The sequence below is a fragment of the Natrix helvetica genome, assembly GCF_964273705.1.
Source record: "Natrix helvetica genome assembly, chromosome: 1".
Classification (NCBI taxonomy): domain Eukaryota; kingdom Metazoa; phylum Chordata; class Lepidosauria; order Squamata; family Natricidae; genus Natrix; species Natrix helvetica.
In genome coordinates this window covers 233000268-233016292 of record NC_138548.1, presented here as the reverse complement: position 1 = coordinate 233016292, position 16025 = coordinate 233000268, and the positions used below count along the sequence as shown (strand labels likewise).

The 16025-nt window shown below is 43.0% G+C and overlaps 1 protein-coding gene across 10 annotated transcripts in view; it reads right to left on the bottom strand.

The window, feature by feature from the left end:
- Positions 1 to 16025, bottom strand: part of AXIN2 (axin 2) — a 57174-nt gene that overhangs the window by 21475 nt on the left and 19674 nt on the right. For all 10 annotated transcript variants that reach the window (XM_081938091.1, XM_081938084.1, XM_081938085.1 and 7 more), the window contains one exon: positions 3715 to 3817. In XM_081938091.1, coding sequence (XP_081794217.1) covers positions 3715 to 3817 — 103 coding nt within the window. The remainder of the gene's footprint in view (positions 1 to 3714; positions 3818 to 16025) is intronic.

Genomic DNA, 16025 nt, shown 5'->3' with positions numbered 1-16025 from the left:
ACTGCCCTAGAGTTTCCAGGGGTGTCAAACTAGTGGCCCCCAGGCCAGATGCGTCACATACAGGCCAAGCCCACCCCAGCTCAGCAAAGGGAAGAAACATCGCAAAACACCACGTGACAGCAATGTGCCACCACGAGTTTGACACCCATGCCCTAAGACAGGGGTGTCCAAACTTGGGAACTTTAAGACTTGTGGACTTCGACTCCCAGAATTCCCCAGCCAGCATGCCCTAAGACAATCCCCATCCATCTCAGAGACCTACAGTATTTCACCTGGGATTTCTCATCCCTTAAGAGAACAGGAAGTTGAATTTGCTTGCATTAATCACAAGATCAGTTTAGAGCATAAAACTTCATCACAGTTGGAAGGGACCTTGAAGGTCCCTTCTCTCTAGCAAGAGACTCCATCATATCATTTCACACAAATGGCTGCCCAGTTTCTTCTTAAAAGCCTCCAGCTTGTGCCTGCCTATGTAACAACCTACAGTAGCTGAAAAGTACTCACTTCCAATTGACACCCTCAAATTCGTGTCTTCCAAGCATGCAAGCTCCCCCATTCCACATCGAAACAGAAGAGGGATGATGGGAGCTGCAGTCAATTTGCCCTACTAGGAGATGATGGATGATGGAGCTCTAGCCAACATATTAAGAAGACTCTATGTCCATGATGGTGAAGGCACACAGAGCCCTTCCTGCAGGCACCCGAGCCATCACCCAGCTTAGCTCCACCGCGCATGCGCGCGCTCCTCCCAGCAGCCAGTTGATTTTTGGGTCTCTGCCATGCATGTGGGTGATGTTCGTGCAAGCATGGAGGAAGGAGGTTGTGCGCGCATGCGCAGGGGGAGCACGGGGTCGCTCCGCGGCCTGTTTTTGGTCCCAGGAGGCTTCAAAGAGGCCTGCTAGGCCCAAAATGGGGCACAGACGGGGTGCAGTGTGCCACTCCCACAGCCCATGTTTGGTCCCAGGAGGCTTCAAGGAGGCCTGCTAGGCCCAAAATGGGGCACAGAGGGGGGGCAGTGTGCCACTCCCACAGCCCATGTTTGGTCTCAGGAGGCTGTGGGGAGGCGGGGGGAGCGCGGGGTCTGAACGTGCATGCACAAGGGGTGGGGAGCATGGTGGGGTGTTGCACGCACTCTGCGTTATGGGTGTGGGCGGTCACGCACGCTTTCGGCACGCAAGGACAAAAAGGTTGGCCATTACTGCCCTATGCTAAAGAAAGCTGCACCACAAGAATTACACAGCGTATCACCCTGAAACCCTCTGCATTTTAGACGAGAAAAGAACTCAAATTTCCAAACCAGCACTATTAGATTAACTTCTTGCAAGGAAGCCAACAAGCAAGAAGTCCTAGGATGGGCGGGGGGGGGAGGCGGAATGGGAGGTGAGGGGAGACTTTTTTGGTACAAATATCCTTTTTCCTTTGAAGGACCTGGGAAATCTATTTCCTGCCTTAACAGTTGCTAAAAGAGCGGCGGGGGGGGGGGGGGGGAGAAACCCTGGCTCTGCTTAAACAAATAGCAGAAGGCCCAGTGACTTCAATGAGAACATAACTCCTCCTGGTGCGTTCCTCCCTCTTTGACATCCCGAAGCAGAACAGCAAATGTAAAGCTTTAAAAAAAAAGAAAAAGCCCTCAAATAAAATAAAGCAGCTGTGGAAGTTCACCGTGAGATTTCCCCCCTCTTTCTCTTACCACCGTCAAGCCGATCCATCCCATGGTTTAACGGGCATTTTAGAACGGTCCGGCAGCAGCAAACAAGCAGGGTAAAACAAGCCCAGTTTTCTACCAATCATCTATCCACAAATGAGACACACACACACACAAGGCAGTCTCATGTCAGACCCAGAGCCTTCGGGAAAGGAATCATCCAGGCCAGCCCTTGGCTAGGAAGCTTGGAACTTATCGTCCAAGACATCTGGCGGATCCCACCAAAAATCATCTCAGCCCAACGTTTCCCCACTAATAGCTGCTAGCCAGATGCTCCCAAGAAACTCCCAAGCTGGGTCAGGAGTCCAAGTCATGTTTTCACTGATCTCATCTTAGATTCTAAACCTCCCCTGTAGTTGTTCCCCTATAGCTCTAAAGAAGAGAGAAGGGGAAAAGTGGAAAGGAAAATGTTCAGGCCCAAATACCAGGAAGAATTTCCAAACCGATTGGGAATCTCTTTGAAAAGTATACGGTACAACTCTCTCTCTCTCTCTCTCTCTCTCTCTCTCTCTCTCTCTCTCTCTCTCTCTCTCTCTCTCTCTCTCTCTCTCTCTCTCTCTCTCTCTCTCTCTCTCTCTCTCTCTCTCTCTCTCTCTCTCTCTCTCTCTTTCTCTCCCTCCCTCCTCCCCCCCTCTCTCGCCCTCTCATTTTTTAAAAAGAATTCTTATGTTGTATTCTATGGAAGTCCACTTACACAGGCTATCCTTGACTTACCACCATTCATTTAATGACCGTTCGAAGTCACAACGGCACCAAAAAAAGGGACATGACTGTTTTTCACACAACTGTTGTGGGCATCCCCGTGGTCACGTGATCAAAATTCGTCCACTGGGCAACTGGCATGTATTTATGACGGGTTGCAGTGTCCCGGTGTCATGTGATCACCTTTTGCGACCTTCTGACAAGCAAAGTCAATAGGGAAGCCAGATTCACTTAACAACTATGTGACTAACGTAACATCCACAGTGATTCACTTAACAACCGTGGCAAGAACTCACTTATCGTGCTTAGCAGTGGAAATTGTAGGCTCAATTGTGGTCAATAAGTCAAGGACTAATTGTATATCTGTTCTTTCTCTCTGGGCACTGCCCTATTTCTCTTTATCCCACCCTCTCAACCAGCAGAGAAGAGAAGCAGTCCTCAGAAAGGGGTGCAAGAAGGGACTGTTAATCCCCACACACTTTTGGTGCCCCATAGGCTGGCCTGGCACAAAGCAGATTCCTAGATCGGGTATACTTTAAGTAGCACTTAGGTCAACATCCTCCAGAGCAAAATGAACTTCTTTGTGGCAGATAAAACAAATCCAGTATCTCTAAGCAACATTTGCTAAACAGGTGGGAAGAGAAAATGAGTACCATTTTATCATTTTAGGAAATTATCCTTCCAGTTATCCTTACAACAGGGAATCAAAATCTGCCGTCGCCCTTTATTTAACAATATTCATAGCCTACCGCCATTCTGCAGAACTCCGGTTCAAAGACAAGCACATAAAGCCCAATGCAAACAGATAAACACAGTATTACAGGTAGTCCTTGTTTTACAACCGCAATTGGGACCAGAATTTCCACTGTCAAACATTGCGGCTGTGAAGTGAGTTGGGCCTGATTTCATGACCTTTTTGTCGCTACAGTTTTTTGTCGCTACAGTTGCTTCGCGAACCACTGCAATTGTTCAGTGAATCCCCCATTGATTTTGCTCGTTGGAAGCTGGCTGGGAAAATCCCAAATAGGAATCACTGGGACACTGCAACTGTGGTGAATACATGGCAGTTTCCAAGCACCCAGATTTTGATCACATGACCGTGACAGTCATAAGTGTGAGGATCTTAAGTCGCTTTTTAAATTGCCAATGGAACTTTCGAAGGATGGTTAAACAAATGGTTGTAAGTTGAGGACTACCTGCATTCAAAATGATCAATCAACATCCTAGGCGGCCTTTGAATTCATTCGTCTATGGACCAAAGAAACGCAGGCTTCTTAAAATGCTTCGTCAACACCAAAAGTACTTACCGGAAAGTGAGGTAGAGAAACTTGCCCGTTGGCCTTGACGCTACGATGCATTTCCCTCTGGAGCTGCTTCTTGTTACCGATTCTGTAAGGAGGGATCCCATCACTAGACACGAGAAAAGAAACAATCTTAACATTCGGATTAGAGCTTGTAAGTATTCAACTGCATCAAGAGCCAGTGATTTGGATTTTCTCTTTTAATGAGAGGCTAACAGCCTTCCATTACACAGATGCTTAGAGAGGGCGAAATATCTATCTCTATCTATCTATCTATCTATCTATCTATCTATCTATCTATCTATCTATCTATCTATCTATCATCTATCTATCTATCTATCTATCTATCATCTATCATCTATCATCTATCATCTATCTATCTATCTATCTATCTATCTATCATCTACCTACCTACCTACCTACCTACCTATCTATCATCTATCTATCTATCTATCTATCTATCTATCTATCTATCTATCTATCTATCATCTATCTATCTATCTATCTATCTATCTATCTATCTATCTATCTCTATCATCTATCTATCTATCTACCTACCTACCTACCTACCTACCTACCTACCTACCTATCTATATCTATCTATCTATCTATCTATCTATCATCTACCTACCTACCTACCTACCTATCTATCTATCTATCTCTATCATCTATCTACCTACCTACCTACCTACCTACCTACCTATATCTATCTATCTATCTATCTATCTATCATCTATCATCTATCTATCATCTATCTATCTATCTATCTATCTATCTATCTATCTATCTATCTATCTCTATCATCTATCTATCTATCTATCTATCTATCTACCTACCTACCTACCTACCTACCTATCTATCTATATCTATCTATCTATCTATCTATCTATCTATCTATCTATCTATCTATCATCTACCTACCTATCTATCAATCAATCTATCTATCTATCATCTATCTACCTACCTACCTACCTACCTACCTACCTACCTACCTACCTACCTACCTACCTATCTATCTATCTATCTATCTATCTATCTATCTATCTTCTATCTATCTATCTTCTTTTAGAGAAGGCCCCACACAGACCAGAGCTGGATTTATAAGCCTAAACCAAGTCTTCAGATTTCCAAGCCAACTTCTTCCCTATTTAAATTCAACTGAGCTATAAATGTTTTTCTACCGGGAGGGGGGGGAAAGGTAAAAGAAGAACACATCTGTTTGTTAGACCCCGGAACCTGGTTGCTAAGGCTTTCTCCCCCTTCTTTATTATTTTTTCCCCTCCACTTTAAATGTGAGTGGTTTCTTAAAAGTCACAATTCAAGGTTAAAATCCCTGGTTTTGCTTGCAGCCCGGCATAATGCTAAATGGCACGTTAAAGTAGAAAAAAAAGCAGCAGTAGGGATTGATTGATGGCACTTCTGTCCCTTCTTACATGCAATATTACAGGTCTTTCCAGTGGTGCAGTCTGAAATGCCAAGTACTTTAACATAAATTGTTCCTGTAGGAAAATCCAGTGTAATCTATAGCCTTCTAGAAAGGCATCCAGGGCTCTAAAAATAGGAATCTTCAAATGAAGACATGGAATGTTTTTAGAATAGTCAAGTTACTCTCCGCTCACCTCTTCACTTTCATTATTTTCAGAGAGAAGGGGGAAAAAAACAGTTTCCTAAACTTATGAAGGAGCTTTCACGCTTAGTGCTTGAATGCATGCACACTGATGGATTGAGAGGCAGATATGAGCGTGCGAGCACGCACGCACACACACACACACAGACAAATATAAACTTTATGTACACCTCAACTATTTATTTGTGAGATATAAATAAACTTTCTCTAAACGCTCCTAGGGCAATGCTGTCAAACTCCCAGCCCGTGGGCCGGATGCGTCACGTGCTAACCACGCCCACACCCAATTTAGCGAAGGGGGGGGAAACTCCCAATACATCATGTGATGATGCCGTGACGACGTGAGTTTGACACCCCTGTCCTAGGGCAATAGATGCAGTTCTCCATCCTGCATTTCTCCTCTTTAATAATCGCCCTACGAGGTTGTGATTGAGTTGAGACACAATGACCAGTTCAAGGTCTCCCACCAGCTTCCATGGTTGATCAAGGACTTAAATTTGGGTTTCTCTAGTCCTAGTCCAACATACGGGTGAGCCTCAACTCGCAGCCATAATGGAGCCCCAACATTTCCATTGCTAAGCAGTTGTTAAGTGATTCTTTTGCCCCATAGACACAAGAATAGTTTTTTCCCCGAACGCCATCACTCAGCTAAACAAATAATTCCCTCACCACTGTCAAACTATTCACTAAGGCTGCATTACTATTACTATTAGTCTTCTCATCGTTCCTATCACCCATCTCCTCCCACTTATGACTGCAGGACTGCAACTTTGTTGCTTGCATCCTTACGATTTATATTGATATTGATTGTTTCCTGATTGCTTATTTATACCCCATGACTATCATTAAGTGCTGTACCTTATGATTCTTGACGAACGTATTTTGTCTTTTTTATGTACACTGAGAGCCTATGCACCAAAGACAAATTCCTTGTGTGTCCAATCACACTTGGCCAATAAAGAATTCCATTCCATTCTATTCTATGACCTTTTCGCCATCGTTGTTAAGTGAATCAATGCAATGCTTAAGTTAGTAACATGGTGGTTAAATGAATGTGGCTTCCCCCCCCCCCAATTCTTTGCCTGTCCGAAAGTTGCAAAAGGGACCACATGACCCTGGGAGACTGCAACCGTCATAGATGCATGCTGGTTGCCAAGCAGCCAAATTTGGGTCACGTGGCTACAGTGATGTTGCAATGGTCCTAAGTGATCCTAAGTCCCCTTTTCAGTGCTGCTGCAGCTTGGAACAGTCATTTAGTGGCAAATTGAGGACTACCTGTTTTAACTATTTCATCACCTTGGCACTACATCATATACATACTGTATGTAAGCATAATGAACAAATGGTAGGATAAATCAATATTTTATGTAACTTTAAAAATCCTTGAAAAGAGGAGGAAGTGATTACATACACACAAACATACATGTGTGTGTGTGTGTGTGTGTGTGTGTGTGTGTGTGTGTGTTTGTTTGATTGAAGGCTCCATTCAGATTATTAAGACCCCAGTCATGGAAGTCAAAAATTATGCTGTAATTCAGGATGCTATTCTCTGTTGATTATTTCAATATGAAGAATGGGGGGGAAAGCTAAAATCCTTATTATGAAACCTCCTACCCCTTTTTATTCCTTAACTCAGATAATGTAAACAGATGGTTTTTAAAGCCAAGAGGTGTAAATCCAATTAAATCCAATTGCATTTGTTTCGGTATAGGCATGCATGCCTGCACTGCCATAGCTACCCATTTTGAAAATATTTGGAAACTAATTGTTGCAACGGCCTGATGGTAAAACAAGTCAGATTGGGAGGAGGGGGGGGAATGGCTTGTCTCTGGGAAAATATTTTCTGAGCCCAGAATTTTGAGGTGGAAAAAACCCATAAATTCTCTAAGCCAAGTTGAGCCACTGGCAACTTTTTTAGACCATGTACCACTCCAAATCTTACACCGGTTTGGGCAACCATTCAATGGCATCCTTGCCTTGGGTTGAGACTCATCCTGGTTGAGTTTCTAAGAGAGGTAAATCTAAACAAGACTGGAGAGGAAAGAGGCTTGGGATCCTGGTTTACAATATTTTAACCAGGTCAAAAATTCTCAAGACTTTTCCTTCATACAGACCATGATCATGTTCAAAAGCGTCTGAGGCCCACCTCATAAACAAGGGGTTAGGACTTGGCAAACATGAGTCTCTTCTCAGTTGGCTCCCTAGGAGCCCAACTTTAAAATTACTACTAAAGGTTTATTGTGCGACCTTGTTTGAGCAAGACCAACGACCAAAACCTGATCCACTTCTAAAAATCATTTTCTGCTGCTCCAGGCACCACCTATGCTTCCCTTATGGATCTCAAGCGGTTCCCAGCACTGACGCACTGAATCCCAGAACTTCATTCTGAAGCAATTCCTATCTTAATAATGATGCATCACTCAAACTTGCATATATTCAAATCCTGCTCCATCCCTCAAAAGAGAGCCATGACGTTTTTGCCTATGCAAAACATCTGATCCTCAAAGATTCGTAGATATGAACTAGGATAGGAGATTGTGTAACCTCTGTATCTCTCAGCTTAAGAGCCGAGGTGGCGCAATGGTTAGAGTGCAGTATTGCAGGCTACTTCAGCTGACTGCTAACTGCAGTTTGGCAGTTCAAATCTCACCCGCTCAAGGTTGACTTAGCCTCCCGTCCTTCCGAGGTGGGTAAAATGAGGACCCAGATTGTTGGGGGCAAAATGCTGATTCTGTAAACCGCTTAGAGAGGGCTGTGAAAGCACTTCTGAGAGGCATGAACTAATAATGGGCCAGGTTATGAGAAAATTGGGAGTTTGCTAGGTCATCAGGCAGGAAGAAAAATCAGTCTCCAATCAAACTCATTCTCCTGCTTCCCAATATAAGTTCATGGAGGGATGTGTGGTCCATGTTAATGACTTCGCAACTCTCAACTTTCTATCGGAGATAAAGACAACTTGTTTGTTCTTTTCTCTAAAGAGAAAACTGAAAACCCCCAGAGTAAAATCATTGTATGGAAATACTTATTGAACGAGCCTGCAGTCTTCATATAACTCCCTTCTCAGAAATGTGACTGAAGTTATTTAATTTTGATACACCATAATTCTAAAGAAAGCCACCCTGGCTGGTGTCATCACCAACGGGGAAATCACAGGATCACCAGGCCAAATAGGGGAAGATGCCTATTGCCATTTGACATTGATCTCATGCAAACATTCTCCAAACTGTTAACTTAGTTTGGGTAGCACAGAGGATATAGAAAGGCAAGATCTTTCCTCAAACTTGTGGATGTCTCTTCCTCAGAACACCTCTGCTCCAAATGTGATGTGTTGGATACAGTTGGTTGTGGAGAGGGCAATATTTTTAACACATTTGCAGTTCCATTTGCCTCCAAGAAACAGGTAAAACCAAGCTGAAGCAGGTGGCCCAGTTCAAAGACCATCTCAAATAGAAGGCATCAAGTTCTCTGAAGAACACACAATGCAACTAGAGCTTCTAAATGTACAACATGCAGATCCCATAGTTGGAAGGAGAGCTTAAGAAATTGTCTAGCACAGCATCCCCAAAAATGACCAACCAACCTCTGTTTGAAGACAGAGCACAATTTCCTATTTTGTATGGCCAATCATGCTTTTGAACCACTTCTCTCTCCACCTAGCTTTTAGTTTGGCAACTTACTTTTTTCTCCACAGTATAACATTCCTGGGAGTAGATTGCAGATTCAGTCATAGCAGCAAACTACAGTTTACAGAATTCACTCATCATGCTAATCCATTCCATGATTTGTTTAGGTTTTTGCTCATTTCCCCCTGTTTCTCTTCCTATACGATATACAAAAGAGACTTAACTCGCTAAGACTCTTAATATAAATGGAAGAGAAAGCTAGCAGATGCAGATATTGAGTGAGTTCTCTATATTGTTCCGATTCATAAAACTTTCCATGCTTTTACAAATAAATTGTAATCATTACAGAGGCATCATTACCTGGCTAAATAACATCTTCAGTGAAGATATTACCTAGCTGGCTTATGAAACGTCCGCAAATAAGCTACCATGCTCAGAGAGCACCAAGGATTTCGGAGTTCAACCCCAAACTGCAGGTGTTTGCTTCAATTTGTAATCATTAAGTTATTCATGTTCCACCACATCATATGCTGCAGTTACTGTTTTCAAGCACTTCAGAAACTTGTACTTTCTGAAAATACATATGCATGGATTAGCTTTGTGTTTGTACTGGGCTTGCATAGCACTGAAAACTAACCATAATGGCAGAGTTCACACAGCACGTAACAACTAACTTGATGGGCTTCTAGTTCAGTTTGTTGTGTGAGTACAATATGACTGCAACAGGACCTGACCAGTGGTGGGTTGCCCACTTTTTTAGCACTGGTTCAGGTGCGCTCACGCGCGATGCTTCTGCGCATGTGCAGAAGCGTCCGGGTGGGTGGGCGGAGCCTGCTGCCGCCGCTACAACCAATTCACCCAATTCGGACCAAACTGGGACCAACCCGCCTCTGGACCTGACCCTGTCCTGTAATTCCACTTTGCTAACATAAATATAAAACTTAAGATGCATATTACTCTCCCCTGTTTATTTCTGACTTTTAGGTGGTACCATCGATATTTTACCTGTATTTATTCCATGCAAGCCATCAACAGGTTTTTTTTAAAAAAATCTGGTACTGTAAAAATATGTTTCATAAATAAATAAACAAATAGCAGGTGCATTGGTACTGTATTGGTAACATACTAAATCACCATCTGTGAACGATAATCTGTAATTACTAATCCAACATCATACCATACTCTGTTTTAGCATGGTCCGTGAACCAGGCCATTACTCAAAGCCATTTATGGTTTGCTTTGGCTTAGATAAACATATTGTGGTTTGTTAACTGTGATGTACAATATGATTTATCCACAGGCAATAGGCAATGCCAGTTAATAAACCCAAAAGCTCTGTGCAGGAGAGGAAAGGAGGTGGGGGAAACTCAGGTACGGCATGATAATATACAGCTGTTAACACAGGCCCAGATTTTGACCTGAAACTGGAATTTGAATGCCCCATCTCCCATGCTTCTCTGTGGGAGATTATCCCATTTATGTTTCAAGAGCTGAGATGCTTCTAGCCAACTTGGCTGCAGAGAAGAAACCTGACACCAACCACAGCATCACATTCCTCCAACCGCTCAGACTTATGCTGGAATACAGCCGCTTTCTGTTGTGATGTTACAACAGGGATGTCTTCTGTCCTCGCTTGTGCAAAAGCCAGCTCCCTTCCCCAGGCTAGCCTACCCCTTAAGTGGCCAAGGACAGAAAAAGCCCGCCATCCAATTTTCTTTGCCTGGGGAAGGGCAACATTAACATAACAGTCAGTTGGCAATAGAATAGAATAGAATGTTTTATTGACCAAGTGTGATTGGACACACAAGGTATTTGTCTTTGGTGAATCTGCTCTCAGTGTACATAAAAAGACAAGATACATTCATCAAGAATCATAAGGTACAATCCTTAATGATAGTCATAGCAGAGGGTGGTTCCTACCGGTTCGGCTAAATAGGTAGTAACTTGGCGGCCTTGGTAATTGGAACTGGTAGCGACCCAGGCCTGCCACACCCCTGAACTGGATCTCCTACGGCGCTGCCATCTTGATTTTCGGTTCTGCACATGCGCAGAACGAATTTCATTGCAGAAATGTATTTTTTTCCTTTTTTACATTTTGCGCATGCGCAGATAATTTTAGATGCAAATGTGCACGCGCGCCGAACCAGCATTAATGCCGGTAGCAACTCACCCCTGAGTCTTAGGGTACAAATAAGCAATCAAATCATACTAGGAAACAATATCAATATAAATCGTAAGGATACAAGCAACAAAGGTGCAGTCCTGCAGTCATAAGTGGAAGAAGATGGGTGATAGGAACGATGAGAAAACTAATAGTAACAGTAATGCAGACTTAGTGAATAGTTTGACAGTGTTGAGAGAATTATTTGTTTAGCAGAGTGATGGCGTTCAGGGGGAAATCTAAATGGCTGCTTCTGTGCTGGGAAATTGGGGGAGGAGGAGTGGGCTCCTTTTCCAAAATGCCACCAGTCAGCCCTGTGACATCCTTGGGGTAGGCTAGCTCCTCTCTGGGCTCCTTGAGCGCATTAAGATTTCATTTCCATAATTTCCCTAGCATGCACCACACTTGGTGCACTTGGTACTAAGTGAGTTTTGTCCCATTTTACAACCTTTCTTGACACAGAAGCTAAGCGAAGCACTGCAGTTAAGTGAATCATGTGGTAAGTAAGTAAATTCAGCTCTTCCCCCATTGAGTTTGCTGGCTGGGAAGGCCGCAAATGGTATTCACATGACCCCAGGATATCTTAAATATATGTCAATTTTCATCCTGTGGCCTTGGGGACGCTGCAATGGTCATAAATCTGTGGACTGGTCATAAGTCATTAAACTAATGGTCATACCTGTAAACCACTTGAAGCTTCTAAAGAACAGGGGGCTATAAATCAAATGACTAAATGAAATCCTTGTTTCAAGAATTGCTTTGAACAATAGAATGCACGACTAAAATACCTGCCCTAAGTTGGGGACCTAATTATTTCTTCCTTGATCCCTATTTTTGATTACTTTTTATTTGATGGGGAATCCTGGAGAACCTGAAAAGTTGCACATTCTTTTTGTGACATTCATTGATCTGATTTAGACCTTACATTTTATTGAGGAGCTCAAGATGGTGCTGTTCCTCAACGCAACTTTGCGATGAGTCCATTGGGGCTGAGTGCGAGCCATTAGATCCACCTCTCCAGAGAAGCTCTTGTGGCAGAAAGTAGACCGAAACCGTGCTCTCCCTACTCCTGGTGCAACACCTCTACCACTATACTCCACTTCATAAAGAGCATACTTAATATTGTAGCAATTCTTGAAACAAACTCAAGGAAATCAAGAATTCCCACTAAGAAAATGTGGGAGTGTCCAGTTCAGAGGTGGTCGTTTTCAGAAGATTCTGACCAGTTCTGGAGAACCAGTAGTGGAAATTTTGAATACTTCAGAGAACTGGTGAATACCATCTCTGACTGGCCCCACCCCCATCTATTCTCTGCCTCCCGAGTCCCAGCTGATACGGCAGTGAATGGGGATTTTACAGTAACTTTCCCCTGGAGTGGGGAGGGAATGAAGATTTTATGGTATCTTTCCCCTGCCACGCCCACCAAGCCACACCACACCCACCAAGCCATGCCTACAGAATCGGTAGTAAAAAAAATTGAATCCCACTACTGGTCCAGTTGCATACATTGTGTATTTTGTCGGGCTTATCACCATGAAAGCATTTTTTAGACTGCATCTACATGGAGGGAAGTATGCAGTGGAGTACCCCAAGGCTCTGTTTTAGGCCCAGTACTCTTCAACAACTTCATCAATGATTTGGATGAGGGAATAAATGGGGAACTCATCAAATTTGCAGATGACACTAAGCTGGCAGGAATAGCCAACACTCCAGAAGATAGGCTTAAGATACAGAAGGATCTTGGCAAACTTGAACATTGGGCACTATCTAATAAAATGAAATTCAATGGTGAAAAGAGTAAGGTTCTACATTTAGGCAAGAAAAACGAAATGCACAGGTACAGTATAGGTGGTACCTTGCTCAATAGTAGTAACTGTGAGAGGGATCTTGGAGTCCTAGTGGACAACCATTTAAATATGTGCCAGCAGTGTGCAGCATCTGCCCAAAAAGCCAACACAGTTCTAGGCTGCATCAACAGAGGGATAGAATCAAGATCATGTGAAGTGTTAATACCACTTTATAATGCCTTGGTAAGGCCACACTTGGAATACTGCATTCAGCTTTGGCCGCCACGATGTAGAAAAGATGTGGAGACTGTAGAAAGAGTGCAGGGAAGAGCAACAAAGATGATTAGGGGACTGGAGACTAAAACATATGAAGAACGGTTGCAGGAACTGGGTATGTCTAGTTTAATGAAAAGAAGGACTAGGGGAGACATGATAGCAGTGTTCCAATATCTCAGGGGTTGCCACAAAGAAGAGGGAGTCAAGCTATTCTCCAAGGCACCTGAGGGTAGGACAAGAAGCAATGGGTGGAAATTAATCAAGGAGAGAAGCAACTTAGAACTGAGGAGAAATTTCCTGTCAGTTGGAACAATTAATCAGTGGAACAGCTTGCCTCCAGAAGTTGTAAATGCCCCAACACTGGAAGTCTTTAAGAAGATGTTGGATAGCCATCTGTCTGATATGGTATAGGGTTTCCTGCCTAGGCAATGGGTTGGACTAGAAGATCTTCAAGGTCCCTTCCAACTCTGCTATTGTATTGTATTGATAGAGTTGATCTCCAAATAAACCAGAATTAAGAGCCAGACAGCAGTGGAACTTTGGGTTAGATTAAGCAGCCCATCACAAATGAATTTACATTGGAGGTAGAAGTAAAAGCCAAGGAAATCCTTTTCCATATTGGTACTTGTGCTGCCACACAAGCTATTGCACAAGTGTGAAACATCACAAACACCTCTTAATCTTCAAGCTCCAAGACATTAAAAAGCCCATCATCCATCTATGGCAGACCAGATGTCACTCCAGTTATCCTCTGGAAGAACACACAACATTTGGTTATTTCAGCACAATTTCACTGCATTAGTTTTTCACCCAAAATGTCTCTCCAACCAGAGAAAGAGAAGGCCGCTCAAATCCTTCAAACCTATTAAATCTGGCAAAAATATTGAGGCAGAGAGAAAATAAACTATTTTTTTAACCAAAATCCAAGGTATGAAATTGTACAGTTTCAAACCATACAACTTAGAACAGAGTCTGAGTTAAGAATCCCCCAGGTCGCTTGTCAAAACCGCCCTATGGACCAACAGAACTTTATAACATACATAAAAACAAGGTAGACGCATCTCAGCCTAAAACAAGATAGACACACCTCAACTATGTGGAGCAGAGCAAAGAACCTATGCTAAAATAACACAAAGGAGAACATTTAGGGACAGCGAGCTGGGTGTGTTTTAGAAATAGGGTGAGAGGGGGGGAAATCATAAGTATTAAGGGAAACACATAGGAATCAAGAGCGCATAGATCTTAAAAGTCAGAGGTGGGTTACGCACGGTTCAGCCTGGATTGGAGTGGCGGTGGCAGGAGGCTCCGCCCACCTGCCGGCCGGCCGCAAGCACATGCACGAGCTTACCGGTAGTAAAAAAAAATGGAAACCTACAACTGATAAAAGTGTACGTGTGTGAGGCAAACTTTATGCTTCCACACAACAGGGCCTGGGGAAAAAAAAAACCTGACTGAAAATATGAAAAACCTTCTTTCTTAGAAAGAAAATGCCAGATAGGGAAGCCTCTGATTATTAAGACCGCTTCTTCTTTTTGCCTGTCATTGGTTAGCCAGCAGGATACTCAGCCGTAGAGGTTGGGGCTGAGGGTTCTTAGTGATTCATCTTGTACTGATAGATTGCTCTGACTTTTATTATATATATATATATATATATTAACTAAGCTAAATCCTTATCCGTAACACTTGGGTTAAAAAAAAACCAAAACAAAAACTCGGTTTCGTTATATCTCATTTGGGAATTTCTTGGTGGTTGAAAAGGTGGCCTTCCCGGCCCCTTTGTATCACTTTGCCCTAATTCAATGCTCCTTGTCCATCCAGGTAGCCCCTCTTCAATTCCCTCCAGTGTTTGGAAGACTCCCCAACGGAGCAATTGGAGAAATGAGAAGGATCCTCTGAATTGGCTTACTTAAGAACGGCCTCTGTCTTGGAACAAGCTGTTAATTGAACTTAAATAAAAGGCTCAATGAGTGTCATGTTAGGAGGGGGCATTCCTTAATAGCCTGAGAAACAGAACTGGGTATCCTAATGAGGATTTGAGCATTTTTGGTTCTTGAATATTTAAAATAAAAGAGCACTGGAACAAGGCAAGAATTGATCGTGCATTCGTGCGAACGAGACAGACAGCTGCTTCTCAAATTTAAAATTAGGGTAGCCAAAGAAGCCAATTAAGGCCACAGAAGGGAGAGGACTCATTTGGCCCCGAGATATTTATTTTGGTTTCAAGCTTTCTTTCAGCCGCACATGCATCAAACAGCCTTTGGTGATGGACTTCTAACATCCCCACAAGTTTCTCATCTGAAAAATAGGAACAAGGACTGCTCCATAAGGTAGCCACGAAAGCAAGGAAGACCGAAAAGGCAAGACTTTAGATAAGAAGACTGTTTGGTAAATACGTTGGAGTTGATTTCAAATCCGTCTAAAAATTATATCGTAAGGCTGTTAAAATCCTCAACTAGAAAAACTCTATAGATGCCACACCCGGCAATTGGATAATAAGGTGAGATCTGAGAGGAAGGGACACCAAATGTTTCTGCCCAATACTGGAACATTTTGAAAGCTTTTTACATACAAGAACTCAATGGCCTCAAAAGTAGTGTTTTTTGGAAGACGACAAGATGACAACCACGTCAGTCCACTAGCTTTCTCCTTCTTGCCCCTGCTTGCCTATGTGTGTGTTTTGTGTGTGTGTTTAAATCCAAGTCTAGAATAAAGAACTGCACAATTTTAGGCAGTGAGGAGCACAGTTTAATTACAAACATTTTAGCTAACCACTCTGGGACTAAGCCAATCTGTTTCTGGGGAAACACTAGTTTTGAAGTCTCCTTTCCAGTCAGCTGCCATTT